The sequence below is a fragment of the Oenanthe melanoleuca genome, chromosome 9 (genome assembly GCF_029582105.1).
Source record: "Oenanthe melanoleuca isolate GR-GAL-2019-014 chromosome 9, OMel1.0, whole genome shotgun sequence".
Taxonomy (NCBI): Eukaryota; Metazoa; Chordata; class Aves; order Passeriformes; family Muscicapidae; genus Oenanthe; species Oenanthe melanoleuca.
In genome coordinates, this window is record NC_079343.1 from 6,242,556 (window position 1) to 6,263,740 (window position 21,185).

The 21,185-nt window shown below is 45.1% G+C and overlaps 1 protein-coding gene across 2 annotated transcripts in view; it reads left to right on the plus strand.

Annotated features, from left to right (window-relative positions):
• Positions 1–3,026: 3,026 nt before the first annotated feature.
• The window catches only part of INPP5D (inositol polyphosphate-5-phosphatase D), a 52,846-nt gene continuing 34,687 nt past the window's right edge, over positions 3,027–21,185 (plus strand). For both annotated transcript variants that reach the window (XM_056498836.1, XM_056498835.1), the window contains exons 1-2: positions 3,027–3,248; positions 8,102–8,165. In XM_056498836.1, coding sequence (XP_056354811.1) covers positions 3,115–3,248; positions 8,102–8,165 — 198 coding nt within the window. In that variant the 5' untranslated portion in view covers positions 3,027–3,114. The remainder of the gene's footprint in view (positions 3,249–8,101; positions 8,166–21,185) is intronic.

The window sequence follows — 21,185 nt, forward strand, 5'->3', positions numbered from 1 at the left end:
CAAAATTCTTCATATGAACCAGTCTGTGCTTGTTTCTTGTATGTTGTATCCTGCATGTGTGCACATGTCCAATGACTGCAAGGAAAATATGTTTGTTTGCCCTCTTGGTGAAGAAGAACACCTGCTTTTCAGAGGTCTCTTAGAACAAATCCCCTTTGGTGAACACTAGCAAGTCCCATAGGATTCTTTGCAGTGTCACTGCTCAGGTCTGTGAGTCTCTGTTTGCACAGTGCTCCTACCTTTGCCTTTTACTTCTGACAGCTTTCATGGGTAGTGGGAATAGAGGCCCTGACCTTCCTCACTACAGAGACTGGTTTCAGGGCACCTGGATGCTGCAGATACCAAGGGAGGGAAGGGATCTTGTGACCTTCACAGATACACCTGTAACTTGTCAAGCCTTTCCCAAGCAGCAGGTCAGTAACATGTTGGGCTAGAGTAGCAGAGTAGCTCAGGTAGCCAGCACTTTTTGGGTATTACTCATATGCTCTTTAGATGTAGGCCAGAGTCTAAATAACCTTTGTGGCCAACAGTCTGTCACTGATGCCTAATTAGGGAATGGTATATTTAGACTTCAGCAATCTAACTGCTGTCCTATAGACTTAACGTTCTCATCAGATACTATGGAGTACTTTAGTTTCATGACGTGGAAAAGCATACTTAAGTTTTTATCTGGCCAAGCCTGGCAGTTCTCATGCTGATGCAGTGCATGGGTTGAATATAAGTGGAGGAAGTTGGCTGACCACTGTACATCTTGAATGATGCCACAAACAGTATTTATTTACTGGTTCTGGAGAGGCTAATGCATGGTCAACCATCTGGTACAGTACTATCTGAACATCTATAGCAAAACCAGTTTAGATAAAGTGTCTATTGTAGTGTCTTGGAGATAAGATATTATTCCAAGCTAACAAACCATTAGGGATCACAGAGCTGTTTATATTAGAGGATTGGGATTCACCTTTTCAGCAGCTGGAGCTGTACTGTGCTTTCTTTGAGGACCAAGAAATACTCACAGAAACCAGCCTGCACATTCAATTGCCACAATCATCATCTGCACTTGGATCACTTCCTCTTGTTTTTGCCTCCAAGTCAAGGAATAGTATGTGCCTGGACATGGGATTTGAAGGAAATAGCAGCAGCTTGCTAAAAATTTATGTTGGTGGTGGGGTGGATAGGAGCTAAGTATGCAGCTAATAATGTCTCAAATGTCTAATGAGGGCTTGTACATGTCACCTGATGTTAGTTTGCAGAAGAGCAGGAGAAGCTCTCCAAAGAGTTTCATTCTATCAAGACTCATGTTGTGAGCAGCTCTGTCTACCCTGCATCCAGACACATGTCTGTTGCACGGAGAGCACTGTGAGGTCAAGCAGTGGTTGACATTCAGAGCTGATCTGCTTCTTGCTGCAGCTGTGCTTCAGAGAAGCTACTGAAGGTACCAGAAATCACAAGGACTTGGTGCAGGTGAGGTTAGCAGTGTACTGTGGCCAGGCAGGGCTGTCAGAACAGCTGCATGGTGCTTTTGCCATAGGCAGATTCTCATTTTGATTGGAAGAATAGAGTTTGCAACCACTCTGTAGCTTACAGCAACTGTACGCTGGCAGAGCCACTGCATGGCATTCAGGGCCTGACTCCATTTAGGAACCTGAATCTGTAGGAGTTTGTTTGCTAAAGGCTGGTGTGGATGTTGGCGGAGCTGAAGGCCAGGTTCAGCTGAGCTAATTTTGTTGTGCAGACAGTGCTTGCTCAGCATGGACAGGAAGCCCTGCACAGTGCAGTTCTGCTCATCTAGCAGGGCCCTGTTCTGGCCACAGAGCTTTGGGCTGCTGCTGCCCACAATTTCATCTCAGTGCAGAGGTTAAGCTGGACACTGCAGACCAAGCCTCTGTATAACTGAAAGCAACAAGAAGGCTTACAGAGATGGGTGCTGGGTTGTTCTGGTTCACTCTCCCTCTCCACACACACATGTTCTAGCCTCCCTTTGTGCAGGGGCAGTCTGTTCTCTCCTGCCTTGCTGTCCACGCAGCGTACAGCATAGCACTTCATGCATGGTCCAGGTACTACGGTTCCAGCACTTCTCCTGGCTCTGGGAACCAACGGTTGCATAGGGCTAGCAGGGTTTGCAACTTTCCTCTGCCTCTGGAGTTTAAGTCCCAGCTCAGCTGCTGCTTTCAGGTATAGCTCAAATGTGGATGTGCAGAGGGCAGAGTGGTTGAAGGTACAGGATAGACAACCAAAATTGTCATGCAGGCAGTGCCCCTGTTGGAATGTCCTGGCATTACTGCAAATATGACTTGGAGATGCAGCACTCAGCATGCCACACAGCATAGCTGAGGGACAGATGAACAGACAAAGAAAAGGGAAGTGAAAGCTCAAGTTCTCCCCTCTCTGACGCAGGTTGCCAGACACAGCTTTGCTCTATCCCACCTTTGGGGATTTAGAGTAGGAAAGATCTTTGATTCATCTCACAGTAGCTGACAGGGAGCTTTGGTCAAAAATCCCCAGCACAAATCAGTCTTTCAGTCTGCTTCTATGCATGGAGACATGCAATAGTAATTTTATTTTTTTCAGTTCTTTGAAGTCCCCTCCTCACACCTAGTAAGATATGAGGACTAGTCAAGGCAGGAACGGGGTAGTCAGTGCTATGTATCGTAATGCACAGTGTGTTTCTGATCAGAGGTCTGTTTGTTAGCCATGGAGACCAGTAGTGGGTAGGATAGACAGACAGGAAAAAGATGAAAACTCAGAGGATCTGGCAGGAGATCGTAAATTGGATGGCAGGCCACCAAAGCCTGGGGGACAGAATCTGTGAGGGAGCAGAAGAGATCACCGGCTGGGACTTTTGGACTCAAAGCAGGAGGGAAAGGCAGGGAACATGGGCTTGCTAGTCGCTTCAGCAGCAGCATGAAGAGGGAGAATGGGGGCTGCAGGGATATGTCACACTGACTCTCTGAGCTGTGTGAGTTGAGGAAGTTGTCCGTAGCTGAGTTTCCTTTCCCTCTCTGTGCAATTGAAACAGGAAGCTGGTGAGCTGAAGCTGCCTGATCGTTACACACAGACACACAGGCGGCTCTGGCAGCTCCTGTGTTGGCATTCAGGTTTTCTCCAGCTCCAGCAATGGATCAGTGCTGGTACCACGGCAACATCACTCGCTCCAGAGCTGAAGACCTGCTCTCCAAAGTAGGCAAGGACGGCAGCTTCCTTGTGCGGGCCAGTGAGTCAATTGCTTCAGCATATGCACTCTGCGTGCTGTAAGTACAGCGTTCACCGCGCCCTCAGCCCACACCGCTGTCCCTGCTGGGCAGGGGTCACCCTGCCTCCTCCCCAGCACAGAGGCAGACAGGTGCTGTACTCACTGGGAATGTGCAGCACTCTCAGAGCACGGCTGGTGTCACCAGACTGGGCCATGGGGTGGGGAAGGGTCAGGAGCCAGGCTGAATAAACCCATAGTTATGTACTGCTGTACTGCTCACGCTGCTCTTCCCCTGATTCAAAAGGAGAGAACGGTCAAAGGCACTGCTGTTGTGCTCTGAGAGAAACTAACCTCTTGAACTTCTGGAATGTCTTAACAACTTGGGTCAAGTATTTATCTTTAGTGACCCCAGTCCCGAGCCTGGGACCTCCCAAGTACTTTTCTTGCTCTGGTTCAGTGTATGTTTGAGCTCCCTGCTTGTACTGCGTTGCATTCAGCAAAAGCCTTGAAATAGTTCCTGGAGCTGTGCATAGTATACCTAGCACAGCAGTGATTCCACCTGCATCATTAATGTGGCTCGTGGGGTAAACATTTCATGTGGGAAATAGAGAGAGAAGTGTTGGCAGCCCTAATGCCCTCATTCTGGGTTAGGTCAGGGACCAAAGAGCTAGGCCTCCTGCCCTGGGTTTGTAAGGGGTAGGTTTTTTTCCTGGAGGCAGGAGAGCAGGAGTGAGAGGAGGCTGAAGTCAATAGGTAAAATCTGAGACATCTGACTTTGCCTCAGAGAGATAAGACAGTTGCTCCTTGCTTAGGAGAGATCAAGAGAGCCCTTGTGGGACCCTATCAGATCCTCTTTGCTGCCATTTTGCAGCAGATCAATGAACCTCATTTCATCTTTACATTACATTACAAGGAGGTTTCTCATTTTCTGTTTGAAAGTACATTTTTTGTAGTGGTGAAGGTGGTGCTGCTGTTTATAATTCTGGGCTAACTGCTTGTCTCTGAGGTCAGATTCTGGTGAAAGCACTGCTGTGGAGCAGCGTGGGGCTCGGTAACTGCCCCGTGGGCGGAGGTGTGTTGGACTGCCAGGGAGCGGTGGCTGGGGAGTGGGCATCTTCCCAGGGTGCAGACAGCCTCCATGCCTGCCTGTTAGGGAAGATTTTTATCTTTCTGGAGGAAGCAGTGAAAGAAGGGCAGCTGCAGATGAACAGCCAGTAGTATCAGCAGGGAGGAGAGAAAATCCTGTAACAGAGGCTGAGGGCCCAAGTGGTCAGTCAGGGAACAATTTACTAGAACAGACTGTTGCTTCCACTGAGTGATTTTAGTATTGCCCCATTGATTTGACTTGTAACCAGTATGTACACAAAATATTTTCACCGAGTAATGGCGGGGATTATAGAAAAGGAAGGTGCTGCAAAAATGCCTACCAATATGTATTTGCATAAGTTTTTCCATTGTAAATGTTTATGCAGCCAGCTTTGAAAGCCTTTTGTGACTTGAGAGACATGGGATCAGGAAATAGAAACAATATAATGACCATGATTTTCTGAACCGGGAGCCAAAGGTTATATTCTTAAATCCATTCTGAGGTAACTAATATGAACAGCTTGATTAAAGAACTGGCAAGGCTGACTGAGAAGCACCCAGCCTTGCCAGCCAAGAGCAGCTGGATCAGAGGTGCAAAGGGCTGGCATTAATTATAGTCTGGGAAACAGACTGCTATCAAACAATCTGATAAGCTTTCAGCTTATGCTGGTTTGCAGTTAGTTTGTGGAGAGGTGGTGAATAAATCTTTCCCTCTGAATGTCATTTCAACAAAATGGGCACATTTGCTGAAGCTGAAAACTTCCTCAGAGATGTATCAGTTTCAGTTGTGCTATTGACTGGGAAGTTTGAGCTCTTCAGTTTCTTCTGTTTAAAAAACAGAGAGTCTGGGGGCAAAGAATGGGAGAGTGGGGAATTGAAAGGCTGACTGCAAATTCTGTCCACAAAAGAGAATTATATTGAAAAGGAGAAGGTGTCAACTGTATATACATATGAAAAACAAAAAACCATGAAATTTGCTCTGAAAAAGAAATGTCATATTCTACAAAATTCTAGTATTTATTGGGCAGATCAATCAAGATCCAGCAAAAGCATTTATTATTATAATATCATAGAATTAAATAATGATTTTGTTGAAGAGCTGCTTTAGAAAAACAGGGTTTGTATAAATATAGACAAGTAGGGGAGGTGTATTTGGAGAGCCTTTTAAGAGTGCTTTGCCTCATTTTCTGAAACTTAGAGCAGCAGCATTTAGAGAGTGAAAGGCTGGGAAATGCTCCTCCCCCCTGCACAGCTGTCCCCTGCTCTGGTCACACTGCCCCATAAAAGGCAAGAAGAAAAGCCCTTTTCCTCCTCCTTCCTCTGTGCTTAAATCATTTGATCTGTCAGTTTATTTACAAGAAATGGGCTCTTTTACTCACCTGGAGGGGAATGCCTGAATCCAAAAGAGCCTGCTTAGCGTTCCCTACACCTGAACTGGTACCATTCCTCCAGGGAATCTTCTGTTGGGAGTTTATCCATGAATAGCTGCAGGACTAACACTTCTAGAGGTGACACTCAAGGACCAGCTGCAGTTTTGGGACCCCTCTAGGAGGACCCTGCCTGTGAAATGTCCTTTCCTATGCCAAGCTTCTCTCATGGTGCATGTGGCACCAGGCCTAGCACAGCAGCCCTATTTAGCACTTCAGACACTCCCAATATGCACATCATCACCGGTGCATAAAAAACATATAGCAGGAGAGGAAGGAGCAAATGCCCACCTTGTCACACTGTTACCTCCTCTGGTTGGTTGAGAGGACAGGAAGATGACAAGTATTTGGAGACTTGTTTAAATTGAGGCTGATGTTTTATTTACCCTCCACATGGACAGCCTGAATAATGGCTGAGCAATTCTGAACTCAACCCAGCTTTTAGGGAGGACCTAGAATGTGGCAATAACTGGGACCACATAACTTGAAAGTCAGGATGCCAAGGAGAGGAAGCCTAAGGGTAAAAATGGAGTAAGACGGTCTTTCTCCATCCACACACACTAAATTAGGGGTCTGGCAAGGAGGATTCCTGCTTTTGATCCTAGGAGTGCTCCTCCCTTCTCCTGTTCACCTAACCACCCTTCTTTCATTTTTCTTATACTGATCTTATTTGTCCTCAGCTTAAACCTCTTTACAAGCATTATGACAGCAGCCTTGTATGGTCTGTGTGATGGGGCACTTTCTGTGAAGGCTGCATGAGGGTCCTCTTTTGAGCAAGAGCCATTGGGCTGCTTCATTTATCAGTTTCATAATCTCCACACCCACAAATTGTCTCTGCTGCAGGAGTAATTCTGCTTAGCCCTATTTACATATCAGCAGAAGTAAGTGGCGTAAGAGAGCTGCATTGACACATAAAAACAAACCCCATACCCTTTCTTGTGGTATATCCTCACCTGGCACTCATTGCCCTGGTATTGGTGAAATTAGCAGGACTGTAGCTGCCCTATAGTTGGGAATCATGTCTGTGACTTCCAGGCCACCATATGTGTGAATAAATAGATGCCTGTGAAACGAGCTCTTAAAACAGGTTGAATTCTGCTTCCTTTGCATTAATGCTATCAAAAGACACATGTTCGTCTGGATACGTGACCCAATCCTCCAGACAACCTGGAAAAACTCAGCTATGATCTACAAGGAATTTATTTTTGTTTCCAATGTCTCTTTGTGACTCCTCATATAAGGTTGCCTGAAATCTTGGCAGTCTCTTCTCTCCTGCATGGAATGATTCTGAAAGGCATATGATGAATAGACTCACTCCCCTTATGTAGTGGAGGGTCACATCACAACGCTAAGAGAGATTAGGATGTTTATTGATTTGATTTTTGTTTATTGATCTCCCCAGCTGGGGGCTGACCTCAGCCCCCATTTTGTGACAATTCCACAGGTAGTGCAGGGTTTCTGTTACAACCAAGGAAGATCTGAGTGTGGATTCTGTTCTTTCTTTGGAGAAGGAAGGGGTTGAACCAGCATCTTTTGCTGGCTTAAAGCGATATTGTATCTTTTAAATGCTTTGCAGATGACTTAAAAGATTTGATCAATTTGTTGTAGTGAGAAAGGTAAAAAATATATTTTCTAGTCAGTACTTCTTGGGTGAACTGCACAAAGCTCAGCAGCTGAGGAAGGTCAAGCTTACAGTGCTGTTCAGTTTTCCCTTGGGCTCCTGTGCATTGATGTGACCCTCCACAAAACACAAGACTCCTCCATCCCCCCTTTAAATAAGAATCTAATTGAATTAAGCTGGGACAAAATATTTGTTGTGAGTGCTCTACAGATGCACATGTTCAGTGTGCATCCACACCAGGATGGTGAGATGGGTTTTCATTTAGGCTGTTGTTTAGGATTTGTGGATAAAAATATGCCTGGCAACGAGCTGTTGTACTGTGATTTAGCTGAAATATATTATTTACTTTTTCCAATACAAGTCAATGCACTAGCCCTTCAGTTTACTCATTTATTGCTGATTTTGTCCCTTTTGGATTTCTGCTTTTTTATTTCTTCCTGAGATGCTTGCTTTACTGGCAGCTAGAGCCACTTGGTGCTTTCTCTCTTTCTGGCCAGAAGAGTGGAATAACTCCCTGTGAGCTAATGTGATATCACTTTCTGCAGTGACATCTGCAAGCAGATATTCCTGTTTCAGTGACCAGGAACACTTTGGGTTTGTATTAGTCTACAGACTCCAGGGAAAAAAAAGTAAGAAAGAGAAATGGTTTAAAACCCTTGCGCATGAAGCAATCTATGTGTCTCAGGATTTTTCAATGTCTTTTCTCATGGGGAAGGATACCATACTGAGATTCCCTTCTGGACATGGTCTAACCATATCACCTGTGGTCTGTTCCAGGTACCGGAATTGCGTTTATACCTACCGAATTCTACCTGATAAAGAAAATAAGCTAATTGTCCAGGTAAGCCATCTCTGTACTATTTGATCCCACAAAAATGTACTTGAGAACTGCTGGTTTTCCAAGCAATTATAACACCAACAGGAAAAAAAAAAAAGATATAAGGAATTGAACTAATGTTGGGTCAGCACAGTGCTGGTCTCCAGTTCACTGCTGTGGTGATTTCAGTGTCCGGTCTAGTCCATAGCTGTGGCCATTGGCACACTCTTTAACACACATGCCTTCAATTCAGTGGCACAGCCATGTTTTATGTAACTGATAAGCTCAGCATGTGGAATAACTTTTCCTCTGCAGCCAACTTCTTAGCAATACATCATGGATCTTTTCAATCCAAACTTGCAAAACCATTGCCTACACGCAGAGAATGTAAATTGAGTTCTGGTCTCAGGATCCAGAAAGTACCAAGATCGAGGGCAGGAGTTTCAGATGTTCTGTTTATTCCTATTTTGATTTAGGAGCCTAAATGAGCTACTTCTCCTTCTGGTGCCACTTCCCCTTCCGGTGCCACCTCTCAGCCCGCCCCCCCCCTTTTTTTTTTTTTAATATAAATCATGAAACTTGGGGGTGGGGAGGGAGGCATGGTCTCCTACAGCCCCAAGAATTTGGCATGGTTTTACTGGGCAACAGTGGGGGCTGCAGCTGACCCATGCTCTTGGCACAGTCCCTGCTAAACAGAACGGAAATGCCCATGCTACCAAGTCTACTTTGCTATTCAGAGTGGTTCTACAATAATTCCTTCCCTTGTCAGATGACAACTAGCTTCCCACACTAGAAATCAGATTTCTGCCAACTTCATGAGCACCTTATACGTCTCTCATGCACCATGTTAATTGTGTATTTCCTCATGTGCTTTCAGCTTATCAGTGTTTGTTTGAAATCTCCAATAAGAGGCAGCATATCTGAAACTAGTCATGAGTTAGTGAGAACAGCTGTGTGCTGGCAGCTTGCTTTCAGCTGTGAGCTTTTGGTAAGAATGACGGATTGTGTGTCCTGAGTGCTCACATCCAGCTTGGCTCCTTCAAGGCCCACTTTTGGGTAACTCTGGCCATTTTCAAGAGCCCCACTCAGATGCAGCTCTGCACAGACACAGCTGTATTGCCTCCAAGGCTAATTCCAGGCTCTTGGGGCTGTGCTCCAGAGGACTGTGTGCCCAGGGCCAGCTACCATGGTCCTGTCAGCCTTGACAGCTGGATGCCCCAGTGCCATTGAGATTCCTCTGCCTCACTTGCACTTCTGTTTCTGAGGAGGAACTAGCAGCAGGCATCTATGCTGGACCTGACCAGGGTCTGTAGTGTTACTATGGCATGTCACCAGAGTTCATCCCTCTTCACGGAGCACTGGGTGACACTGTGCAGAGGAACTTGTGCAGGCTCAACTGGATGCAAGCCTGAGACCAGCACCCAGCTGGAACCAATAACTTGGCATTCCAACCTGGCTTCACACACTGTGCTGTAGGCTCTTTGTAGTGATACTTGATGTCCTCCTATCTTCTGAGGTATCCCAGCCATTCTGTCCTAAAGAGTGTGTTTTGGTGCATTGTGGTGGTGTGATGTGGTGGTGGTAAGAGCCTAGAAGGTGATACGGTGTTTATCTTTGACAGTACCCAGAGCAGCTGCAGACATCAGGGTCTCACTATGCCAGAAAGCTCACAGGCAGGGAGAGAGTTGAGGGACACCTAAGGCCCAGGCAGTGGGCATAACTATTTATGTCCTACATCAGCTCTGTGAAAGGGCTAGTGTGGGACCCTGGCACTGGTAGTGGCGTCCCTGCTCTTTGCATTGGCAGCAGTATGATGAAGGGAACTTGTGGAACCCTAATTGTGAATAACTTTGGGGTATGAGTTTGACAGCTGCTTTGTCTTTTGGAAAACAAGCATAGAAATGATCCTGTGTTGGGTTTTCCCCTGTGGGAAAGGAAGAGAGGCAGGCCAGAGGGTATCTGCAAAGACAGCCACACAGCCCCACACTTTGTCCCTCCATGCCATGGGCAAGCCCTGTCCCCTCCTTGTCCCTCAGCTGCCCTGCTGGCAGATCATGTAAGAAATGCTGGACATGCAGCCTGGCCTGCAGCCTTTTCTAGCAGGACACAGATGCCACGAGTGACAGAAGAGTTTGAAACCTAAGCAGAGAGCAATGTATCTGTGTGCAGCTACTCTCTGAAGAGCACTGGGGCACAGGCTGCTCACAGCACCTGCCAGTGAAGGTCTGTGCAGGGAGTTCTGTGCATTACAACCCAGGAAAATGCAAGTCGCACTTCCCAATTTGTACTGGATCCATGATTGTTTTTGCTGTGACAAATGTCAGCAATGTCTCTTGTCTTCAGAGTTGTACATGTACAGTGCTCAGAGCACTGCAGCCGTAAGAAATCTATGTCTGCTCTGGCAATGGGCAGCTCTCATGCTGGATCAAAGTTTATGAACAAGAAATGTGTAAGGTTCTCTGGGGCCCCATGTTGTGATTGCAAGGGATTTCTCTTGTTCTTATGTCACGGAATGCAGAAGGACTGTGGTGGAGTACCTTTGTAAGCTGGGTTGCCAGGAGCTGTAGGATGAATATCAGGAGTAGGCTAAATAAAGCATGTTGTTAACTTTTGTTTTGAAGACATGACACCTCCTGCTTTGTGCTGCCTTATTCCAGTTCTGAGAGAAAGGCAAAAGAAGGGGGCTGGCTTCTTCCGGCAAGAGAAAGATGCAGTGAGAGTTATAATTGAGGCCCAAAGGAAAAACAGTCCTATGTTCTTGGCTGCTGTTCTTGGTACAGTGTTCCAGCTGGGCCAGGCTTTTTTTGGTTGTTTGTCTGTTGATTTTTGGATAAAACAAAAACTATTTCGTGTGTCTTAAAAGAACCGATTTTTGAAAAGATTACTTCTTTGCAAGGATGTAAAAGTTGTTGAATAGGATGGAATGTAGACATTTTTAAAAATACCATTTAGAAAGGAAAGGGTCTACCAACCCTATGGAACTAGATCAGGTGTTAAATTAATACAGCAATTAGTAGTTGCTTCTCATTTCTGGGTTTAGAAAAATTAGACAGAAAAATTAAATACTCAATCTTGAGACTAACCTGTATTGGTTACAAATATGAGCCCTGATTATCAATGTGACCATTTTTTTTTTTTTTACCTGCACAGTGCTTCTTCCTAAAAAAAAGGCTGTCTTCCTGCCCAGATCTGGGTTGTTGTCTGTCAGGAATTTTTCTTGATGACAGCAGGTTTAGAAGATCTGTCATATCACAGCTACATACAAACCACATGTGATAAGCCAGCTCTCCCTCTGCCACTCTATGGAGTTTTTTCACCCTTAAAGCTGCAAGTTGCATCACTTTTTTGTTAAGTCTTGGAGAGTACATTTCATTTTTCTTGAGCTTGGTCCCACCCTAATGGAATGATAGTGTCTTTTTTATTTGCATGGTTAAATTAACTGTTCAAGGACAGGTGGCAGAAAGGGAAGTACACATTTTGCATGCAAAGGTACACTTTTGCATTCAGGCTGAAGGAAAAAAAATATTGGCATATGTTCTTCCAACATTTTGTGGTATGGTTTGTGATCTGCCATTGGGATTCTACATCTACAGCACCTCTACAGCAGTTAGCATGGTCAGGAATCTCTCTTGCCATATCTGGAACTCATCTGGTGTCATCCCAAAGCGTATTGAGCTCTAGATGTCACTGTCACAGGCTGTTTTCTTTAAACACAAATAGAATTTTTGCCTTTCTTTTCTGTTTAATTTTCTCCTTTCATTACTTGAGACTTCAGAATTCATGAAAGCATGGCTTGGATGAATCAAACTTGCATGCTGCTGATGAAAACATTTAAAGGAGGAGGGTAGGTGTTGGGAAGGGGTAATGAAAACCCCTTGAAACACAGGATCTGTAACAGCAGTAGAGATCTTTAGGCTGAATCATCTAGATAGTCATCAAGATATCCCTGCTAGTTTGCAAACTCTTGCTGTAATAAGAGAGAAAAGAAAGAGAGTAAAAAACACAGTTGCACAGATATCCAGGAGTAGGGGCAGGAGGCTGGAAATAACTTCCCCTGAGTGAGCTCAGCTGCTGCCTGCCTGTGGCAAGTCACAGCTGGGGTACTTTACTTTCTTCTCTGTGAGAACAAATATGATTTTCTGTTGCTCCAATGGGGAGACATAATTAATGTGTAGTTATTGAATGTTTGGAGGTTAGCTAAATGTAGTCATGTTTGTGCAAAGAGGGGTGAAGCAGCAAAGGAGTCCTTGGGCATCACAGGATCAAACTAAACACCATAGAAAAACTAAAGACACTAAAATTGCTTGTCTCAACTAGGCGTCTATGGTCAGCTCTTGCCATGCAGATTCACAGAAGATATAACTTTCCTGTGCTGTCACTGAAAGCATCTCATTTATTCAACTGGCTGAGGTGTCAACATGACCCTCACTACTGGCCACTCTGCATTCCTTATGGCCTTAGCATTCCCTCAACAAATGGGGAACTTGGCCCAGTTGAGGATTGAGTTACTGAAAATAATTTTAATCATCCATCCCTGGCTGCCCTTACCAGGATCAGAGGATTTGTGTGATACATCAGTATTCATCACCTCTCATTTTGGACATATAGTCAAAGCTGTCATGTAGTCAAAGCTGAGTTGAATCTGTAGTCATTGGGAAAGAAATCAGTTTCTCATCTGGATGGGCTAAACTGTCTTTGGCAGGTCCTGTCTCTGTTGCCTAAAGATAAACCCCTTAAACTGCCAACCTTGGCAGGCTGCAGTCAGGTGAGGATATTCCCAGTACAACTGACTCTTTTCCTGTATGAGAAGGCGCTGAGGTCAAGAGCTGCTGTTGAAAACTTATGCTACTACCCTGGCCTAATGCTTTACCCTCTATTGCCTTTATATACTTCACCTTCAAGGGGTCACTGCCAATAATATAACCTGCCTCATGAGTGAGGATGCTTGAAAGAGATGCTGAGAATGAACAAGACACTGATCTTGGCTGGTCAGTGAATATGGATTGGAACAGGGTAGGGCAGACCTTGATGTCCTTTGATTTCTGGTGCATAGCAAACAGGAATTCACAGCTTGTGTTATCTCTTGGTGCAGTGAGATCAATCATTTCTCAGGGGCAGCTAGATTGCATCTTATGTTCTGCTCATAGTCTGCCAGATAACACTTCATAGTCATTTGCAGGTGTCCTAGGGTGACTGTGTGATTCTTGTGTTTCCTTCTGGTGGAGACACTGCTGTGATCTTATTGATGGCACCAGCTGGAATCTGATGCCATCCGTCTTGCCATTTTACCCCCAGGAACAGGATCTCTTGGGCAGGCCCCTTAACTTTGTTCTTCATGATGGTGAAACTGACTTTCAGGAGAAAAGCACTGGCCTCCTGCCACTGTGTGTGAAGGCTGGGGGAGATATTCTGATGGACAGATGGCAACACTGCACAAACAGGGCTGGTGCCAAAGGTGTCCTTTGTAAGAGCTGCTGAGAGAGTGAACCTAGTAGTTAGAGGAGCAGCTTTGGCTTGTGGATAAAGGTGGAGTCTCTTTAAGAAACTGGGACACCTGCAAAGCAGCCTTTTGGTAGCACATGCAACCTCACCTTGAGTCCTGTGGGCAGTTTCAGGTACAAAAATATAAAAAAGACATGAACTATTGGAGAGTGCCCTGAGGAGGCCATGAAGATGGTGAAGGGTCTGGAGCGGCTGTATAAGGTGTGGCTGAGGGCACTTGGTCTGTTCAGCTTGAGCAGAGGAGACTGTGAGGGGACTCATTGCACTCACTTCCTTGTGAGGGGAAGAGCAGGGTCAGGTCTGATGTCTGCACTCTGGTGACCAGTAGCAGGACTCAGGGGAATAGCTGGAGCTGTGTCAAGGGAGGATCAGGTTGGATATCAGGGAAAGGTTCTTCCCCCAGTGGGTGCTGGGCACTGAGCAGCCTCCCCAGGGAATGGTGATGGCCCAAGGCTGCCAGAGCTCCAGGAGCATTTGGACAATGCTTCCAGGAACAGGGTGGGGTGTCTGTGCAGGCCCAAGAGCTGGACTTGATGATCCTGTGGGTCCCTTCCAGCTCAGTATATTCCATGGTTCTCTGGTTCTATAATATATATATTATAGATATGTATAATTATAATATATAATGTGCTGTCTCCTGTGCTGTGTGGCAGAGTCTGATTCAGCCTGAGGAAGGTGCAGCCTCATCATGCTTTCCTGTGGGCATGACCTAGTGCTTGTCCAGCTTTGGTTTTTTCTTGTGTAACCCTCAAGTCTGCTCTTCCATTCATGCCTCTAGGTGAGCTCTTGCTTCAAGCCAGGTTCTATTATGAAATGTTGTGGGCTGCTAAGGATAGAGGCTCCAGACACCAACAGTGCCTTAAATGCTGCTTATATCATTTGTCTACCCCAGAGGAGAGGGCAGAAATAGAGCTTGCCTGGAGCAGAAGTAGGAACCACTTTATAATTTTGAGCAAAATGGAAATTTTTAGTTTAAAAAAAGTGCTTTCACATGAAATATTTCATTTTGATTTTGAACCTTCCAGAAGTGATTACAGTGTTGCCAGGATGTTGAAGAAAAGTGTTGTTTCAGATGGAAAAATTGGCTCACCCTTTTCAAAAAGTCCAGACAGGTGTCTGCCAAGGAAGGCCAGAACTTCCCTCAGAATGGAAAATATGATCCCCTTCCTTCCAAATTATTATAACTTTAAAATTATGAGGCTTTCAGACAAAGATACAGGAAAAGGAATAACAGTCCTTTTCCCATATATATAACATATATAACAAGACAAACTATCAGCAGCAGCAGCATTAACACCAATGAATCCCAGCCCCAGCCCCAGCCTTTCTCGGCTGCAGGTGCTTTCCCCTTGGTGCAGTTCCATGCACAGCCAGCAGGGGCGCTGGGGGCTCCCGGCCGGGCAGGCGGGGCGATGACTCCCCCGGGGCTGCAGGGGGCGCTGTGGCGCGGGCTCGACGCCGCTCTGCGTATGGCTGATGACGGGAGAGAGTGAAAAGGGGCTTCCTGTGCACACCTGCAGGGGCAGCTGGGCCAGGGCCCCTCGGATGGAGAAATGGCTGCAGCAGGAACCGTGGCTGGAACGGCAGAGCCAGCATGCCCACGGCAGCAAATCGAAGTGTAGCACTAAGCCCCAAGTGGTGGCAGATGCAGAAGGAGCAGGGTCCCGGTGGGCGCTAGGTTTGAGGCTAAAGTGTAGCAAAAAGCCCAAAGCAGCGGCAGAAAATGGCCGGGGCTGTGCAGTGGCTTTGGGCTCCTGAAGGCAGCTGGGAGAGGCTCCCTTGGAATGAGGAGGAGTTTTCCCTGATGCACCCGAGTAGATGGTGAGAGTCCTTCCTAGTGAGATCAGGTGTTAATAAAGTCCCAGTCCCATGGCAGCTCTGACAACAGAGGCTCACCCACAGTAAGGAAGAAGCAGTGAAGGACTGAAGTCTGTGGTGGCAGCGAATTCTCCCTGCAGCAGCAGCAGCATCTTGTCCCCTCCAGTCCCAATGAGTGAGTCCATTGAGTGAGAGATGCTGAGCTCAGCCCCTCACTCCCCAGCCAAAATCTCACAGCATTTCTGCACTTCCAACGAGAAAGCCCTTGATCTAACAGACTGCAGCCAGCTGTACCCTTCCCCTTCCTCCATGGCTACATCTTTGTCTCTTTCAAGTATCATCATTATCATCTCTTAGGCAACAAATAGAAAATTCCCTGAAATAAAGGGAAAAAACTAGAAAGATCCTAAGCTGACACATCACCTTTTTTTATGCTAATAGGGGGAAAAGGTGTTGAACCAAGACTATGCCTTGCATAGCACATGCTCCAAGTCCCTTCATTTTTTAAATTTTTTTTTCTTTTTTTTTTTTTTTTTTTTTTTTTGCTTTGAGCTAACTGACCAACACCAAAGTTTTGTGAATTACCTTGTTGTAAGAAGGGATCACGTAAAGCAGCTGCTTTCTCATAGACTGTATTACAGTAAGGAAATAATTTGTGTTTTTAAAGTTACAGCCTGTCTTTTTCTTTCCTCTTCCCCTCTCTGGGCTGCCCAGCTCTTTGACAGAAAGCAGCAGTGTGTGTGCATCTTCCTGCTCCCTGCTCCATGGGGAAAGATGGGAAATGTTCATTTTGCAGTCACAGTGCCAGATCATCATTCCTGTGTGCATGAGCACTTCTTGCATTTGTGCTGAAATTCACTATTTAAAAAAATTACTTACATTTTTACTTCTTACCTGTTGCAAAGGGAGGGCCTGACCCTTTTTACTGTGGGTTTTGCTAACTTCAGTGAAAATTATAGATGCCCTGGCAGCATTGTTTTACAGTGAGTGATCATATAGTTTTTCTTTGTTTTTTTTTCTGGTAATTTTCTTCTAGTCTGACAAGGGGCTTTGTGCAGCAGGAAACAAATAGTGCTATGTGAGCAGTGAGAAAGCAGGCCAGAGCTGTGACTCATGTGCCAACTGACACTAAGAGCAGAGCACCAGTGTGCTCTGTGTCTCCCAGGACGTAGGAGAAGCCCTAAACTCTGTATAGGGTTTTCTGCTGAAACCCTCCCTCCCCAGAGCACTTCTAGAAAACACATTTGTTGGGAGCCATCTTAATTTATACACTGTATATGGGCTGACTAAATATGCCAGAACAAACGAAATTCTCTGTCCTGGGACAGGCAAGACGCGCAACGAGAGGGGTGCCTGTCACGTCACTGTGGGCAGGATCAGCTCTGCCTTCTGTTTGTGAGTCCTGGAGGGCGGGGCTGGGGCAGAGGCCCCATCCGGTGTGCAAACCCACTCTGGGGCGCAGGCTGCTGTCCTGCTAGCAGCATCTGATAACCGCTGAGTTTAGATCAGTTCCGGCTGTCACCAACGTCAGAGACACTGTCTGCCAGTGCCATGTTCAGTACCAAATCCATTGTCAGCCCTTTACAGAGAGATGCAGAGTTTTAATTGTTCTCTTTGTTGCTGCACTGTAATCTCAGTGCTGTGCTTCTCTGGCTCATGTGGCCATGAAAAGGTTTTCTGTAACAGAACATTGTGGTTTGCTGTGGACTTTGCTAATCTATCAGTATGTGATCAAAACCTTTCTACTGGGAAATTGCTCTGGAGCTGGTTTCATTGATTGATAAAGCAGAGTAAAATGCTTCAGGTGAGGTTCAGCCATCCACCAACTTACAGCTTCTGTCACAGCTCTGCCAGGCGTTTGTACCTGCTCAGCTCAGATGGTGCAGCCTCATGGGCTCCAGTGAAGACAGTCTGCCCAAAATGCCACCTGCAGATTGCACAGAGGCTGTCTTAAGAAAAGATAATGATGAGAATGTTACAGATTTAACCTGATTTATCTGTTACCGCAGGAAACTCTCTGTGCTCGTGGGACCCTGTTGGCACTGCAGGGCTGAGAGATTAATCAGGGTGATCACTCTTCTTGGATAGAAAGGACAAGTGAACAACCAGACAATACTTATAAGCAATGTATTGAAGCATGGTAAGGGCAACATATTTCTAGTATGTCCAAAACCATAATTTAATTCTATTAAGCTTAATTTCATTACAAAAAATTGTAGATATTAAAATTTGGATATTTTTCAACATAATTCAATGTTGGTTTAAAATAGGTTGCAAAGCACTTTATATGTAGGACTGAAAATATTTTGCAATTAGAGCTTAGCAAAATCCATATATTTCATGTTTCTGCAAACTATCCAAATCTGTTTATATTACAAGGAAAATGTGTTTTCCATACTTGTATCTGAGGTAGGAATGAACTTAATGTGCTACACAGGTTTTGGAAAGCTGAAAGAAGCACATTTAATAAGAGAATTAGGTATTTCCTGAAACATGAACATTCCTGCTACTGAATCTCTCGGTATACAAAATTCTTCATACAAACAAACCATATCCAGCTTTTGTCTAGTTTGAACTCTTTCAGAATGTTTCCAGTTTCCTGAAATATTAAAAAAAAATCAGAGGATATGACTTTAATCAAGTTAAAGTGATATTATTTTGTTTTTCAGCATTCAAAAAAATGTAATCAGGTGTTTGGAAGCTCATGCATGCCATGAAGTGAAATCCCTTTTCCTTTTATCTGGATGTGCTATCAGACAAAATCTCACCGATGAGAAAAAACAACTGAAACTTATGCAACCAACATTAGCAACAAGAAAATACTCTCATTTTGCAGTAATTTTGATGGATATTAGCTTTAATGTTATCAGTCATGTATTGTTCAATCCATTTGATTGTCTTATCCTTTATATATTTGTGGTTTGGTACTGGCCAAATGACAGGTACCCACAAAAGCTGTTCACTCACCCTCTCCTGCTGCAGTTGGGCAGAGGAGAGGGGGGGAAAAATTAATGAAGGGCTCATGAGTTGAGATACGGTCTGGGAGAAAACACTGAAGAGCAAAACAAGTTCAAATTTAAAGGTATAAGCTAAATTTATTATTAACAGAGTCAGAGGAGGATGATGAGAAGTAAAATAAGGCTGTAAAACACCTTCTTCCCCCCACCCCCAGCCCCTCCTTCTTCCGACCAACAGCACAGGAGACAGGGCGTGGTGGTTTTGATCAGTTCATCACCCAAAATCTTTCTCTGTTTACTCAGGGAGAGAAGTTTTTCCCTCTGTTATGCCTTGGGGTCCCTCCCATGGACAAACAGTCTTTCCAAACCTGCTGCAGCGTGGGTCACTCCTCCATGGGGTGCAGTCCTGAAAGGACAGGCTGCTCAAGTTTGGAAGCAAGGGCCCTCTCTCCATTCAGGTTACCAACCTCTCTGATTGGGCCAGCAGCATGTCCATCTTCAGAGCCATCAGAGATTGGCTCTGTCGGACATGGTGGGAGCTTCTAGCAGTTTCTCACAGAGGCCACTTCTGTGGCCCTCCCCAGCTACCAAAAACCAGGCTGTTCCAAATCAAGAGAATATTTTATATTTCCAAAGACTTCTGATGAAGCTTCATAACTCAATTTCAGGTATTAAGGAAGACAATAGATTATTTCCCTCTTAGCTGTGTGGTAATGAGACACTGTGTTCTATGGCTTCTGTGCTTTGGGGAATGATGGGCCACAGCAGAAAGTGTTCATTTACAGGCAAGTCTTGCGTTGTTTTCTCAAAAAAAGGGAAATTATTGTATTGTTGGTGCTGTATGAGGCTCCAGTTAGATCTAATTCAGTCAGTCTGTGCTGTACCTGTGGGGAGTGGGACCAATACAAACTACATGGGCTGCAGCATATTGCTGACATAAATGTGGAATATAAAGATACAATCATCTTTGAATATCAACTGGAAGTATTGTCCTAGTTGCACTCGTTTTAGGTAAACAGGATCTGTTTCACCAAGACTCTTCAAATTTACCTTTCGGTGGTTAAAGTTATTACAGCTTTTAAATGAGATTTAGCATCCTTGAGTTTTCAGATTGCTGCATAATGTGTGCAAGGCTTGATTTCACATGACAAAATAGTTTAGGGAAATGAAACAGACTTTAGCAAAGATAGCTCCGACTCAGTTGTTTTAGTCCCTCTGAAAGAGTGAAGTCACAATGCAGTTTTTGGTTGTTCCCAGACCTTTGCCCAGCTGTCTGACTTCTTATGTCTTCAGTTTGTACTTCTGTCAGAGTTTTCAGTCTTGGTTCTCCTCTGAAAGTCTAAACCGGTTGAGGTCTGTTCCATTCCAGGATTGTGAAGCTGTCCCTCTGCAGTATTTTAAAAACCAACATGCTGCACAGCTGGATTCAGCAAACCCCATGGGCAAAGGGTGATAAAGCTCCCTGTGGGCTGGGGTTGATCTCTGTTAGCAGACTGGCAAGGCTGAGTTAAAATTTCTGAGCACCCCTGCATCAAGCCTTATTCTCCAAAACTTGACAGGGCTGTAGTGGCCTGTGCCGTTTAACAGCCTTAGTATCAAGTGTTCCTTGTGATCAGACACTGCAGGAGCCCAGGCAGGCACTGGTTGCTCACAGTGGCACTGGTAGCCTGGTGTCATTGCACATTCCTCTGCATGCAGACCCAGAAACCCTGACTCCAATTTTAAGGGCCAAAGTGTAACAAAAAAATCTGTAACATCCACTACTTTTATTCCAGAAGTGTGGTTCAGGGGAGAACATAAAAGGAGAGGGTTTGAAGGGTGTTTTCTTTCTGGTTTTAGTTTTGTGGTTAGTTTTGCTAAATGATGGTGCTCCTTCAGGCTGGGTTCTGTATCTGTTCAGTATCTGCTCAGGACTTCAACCTGACTAAGGGTTTGCAGTAACTGAATTAAATTAGGGACAGCCCCTTGAAAGAAAGGACAAGTGGTCATCCTCAGAGTCACAAACATAGTAATCAGTTGCTGTAGCTAAAGCCTGAGAAATTCTGCAGACTGAAGACAGGAAATGGTAACTAAGGTGCCTACCCTTACTGTGCGTTGCTTAGGGGTTTGAATTATGCAATCGCAGAAAATGATACAGTTCAATGTGGTGCATGCACCTGCTTCCCATGCACCTTTTGCCTGCATTGCTTTACATCAGCAGCATATCTTCAATAAGCATTACCTCTTTAATCTTACATTTTTCGTTTCCCACTAGATAGTTTATGTAATTGATGCCTATTTAGTGCTTGGTGACAGTTGAAACTGGGATTAATTCAGAGAAGAGGACAGTAGGGAAAACAGAGAGCTGATTATGGATCCTCCACTATCTGCTGCACAGATTGGAGAAGATCTCTAGGAACTCAGTATAAGATTGATGTGGGCTGAGGGATCCTGCCCAGCTGTGCAGACAGACCCATTGTGGGCATGTCTTCACCTGTTTCAGGGAAAAGTTCTTTCTCCTAGGACTTCGAACACCACACATAGTTGCCTGGGTACGTATTTATTGCCATCTACAGAGAGAAAAGCTGAAGGGAGCTTGGGAATTTCCATGAGAAGCAAGTAACTTGCAAGAGTTCTACCAGCCAAGCTACTGTCAATCGAGAGCACTGACAGAATCACAACTATAACCTCCACTAAGTGCTTTCAGAAACAATGACTGTGGTACATTTGCTGCCTGGGGTGCCTTGATAGCTCTTGGGGACCCTTGTTTTCAAGCTTATCTTGGTAA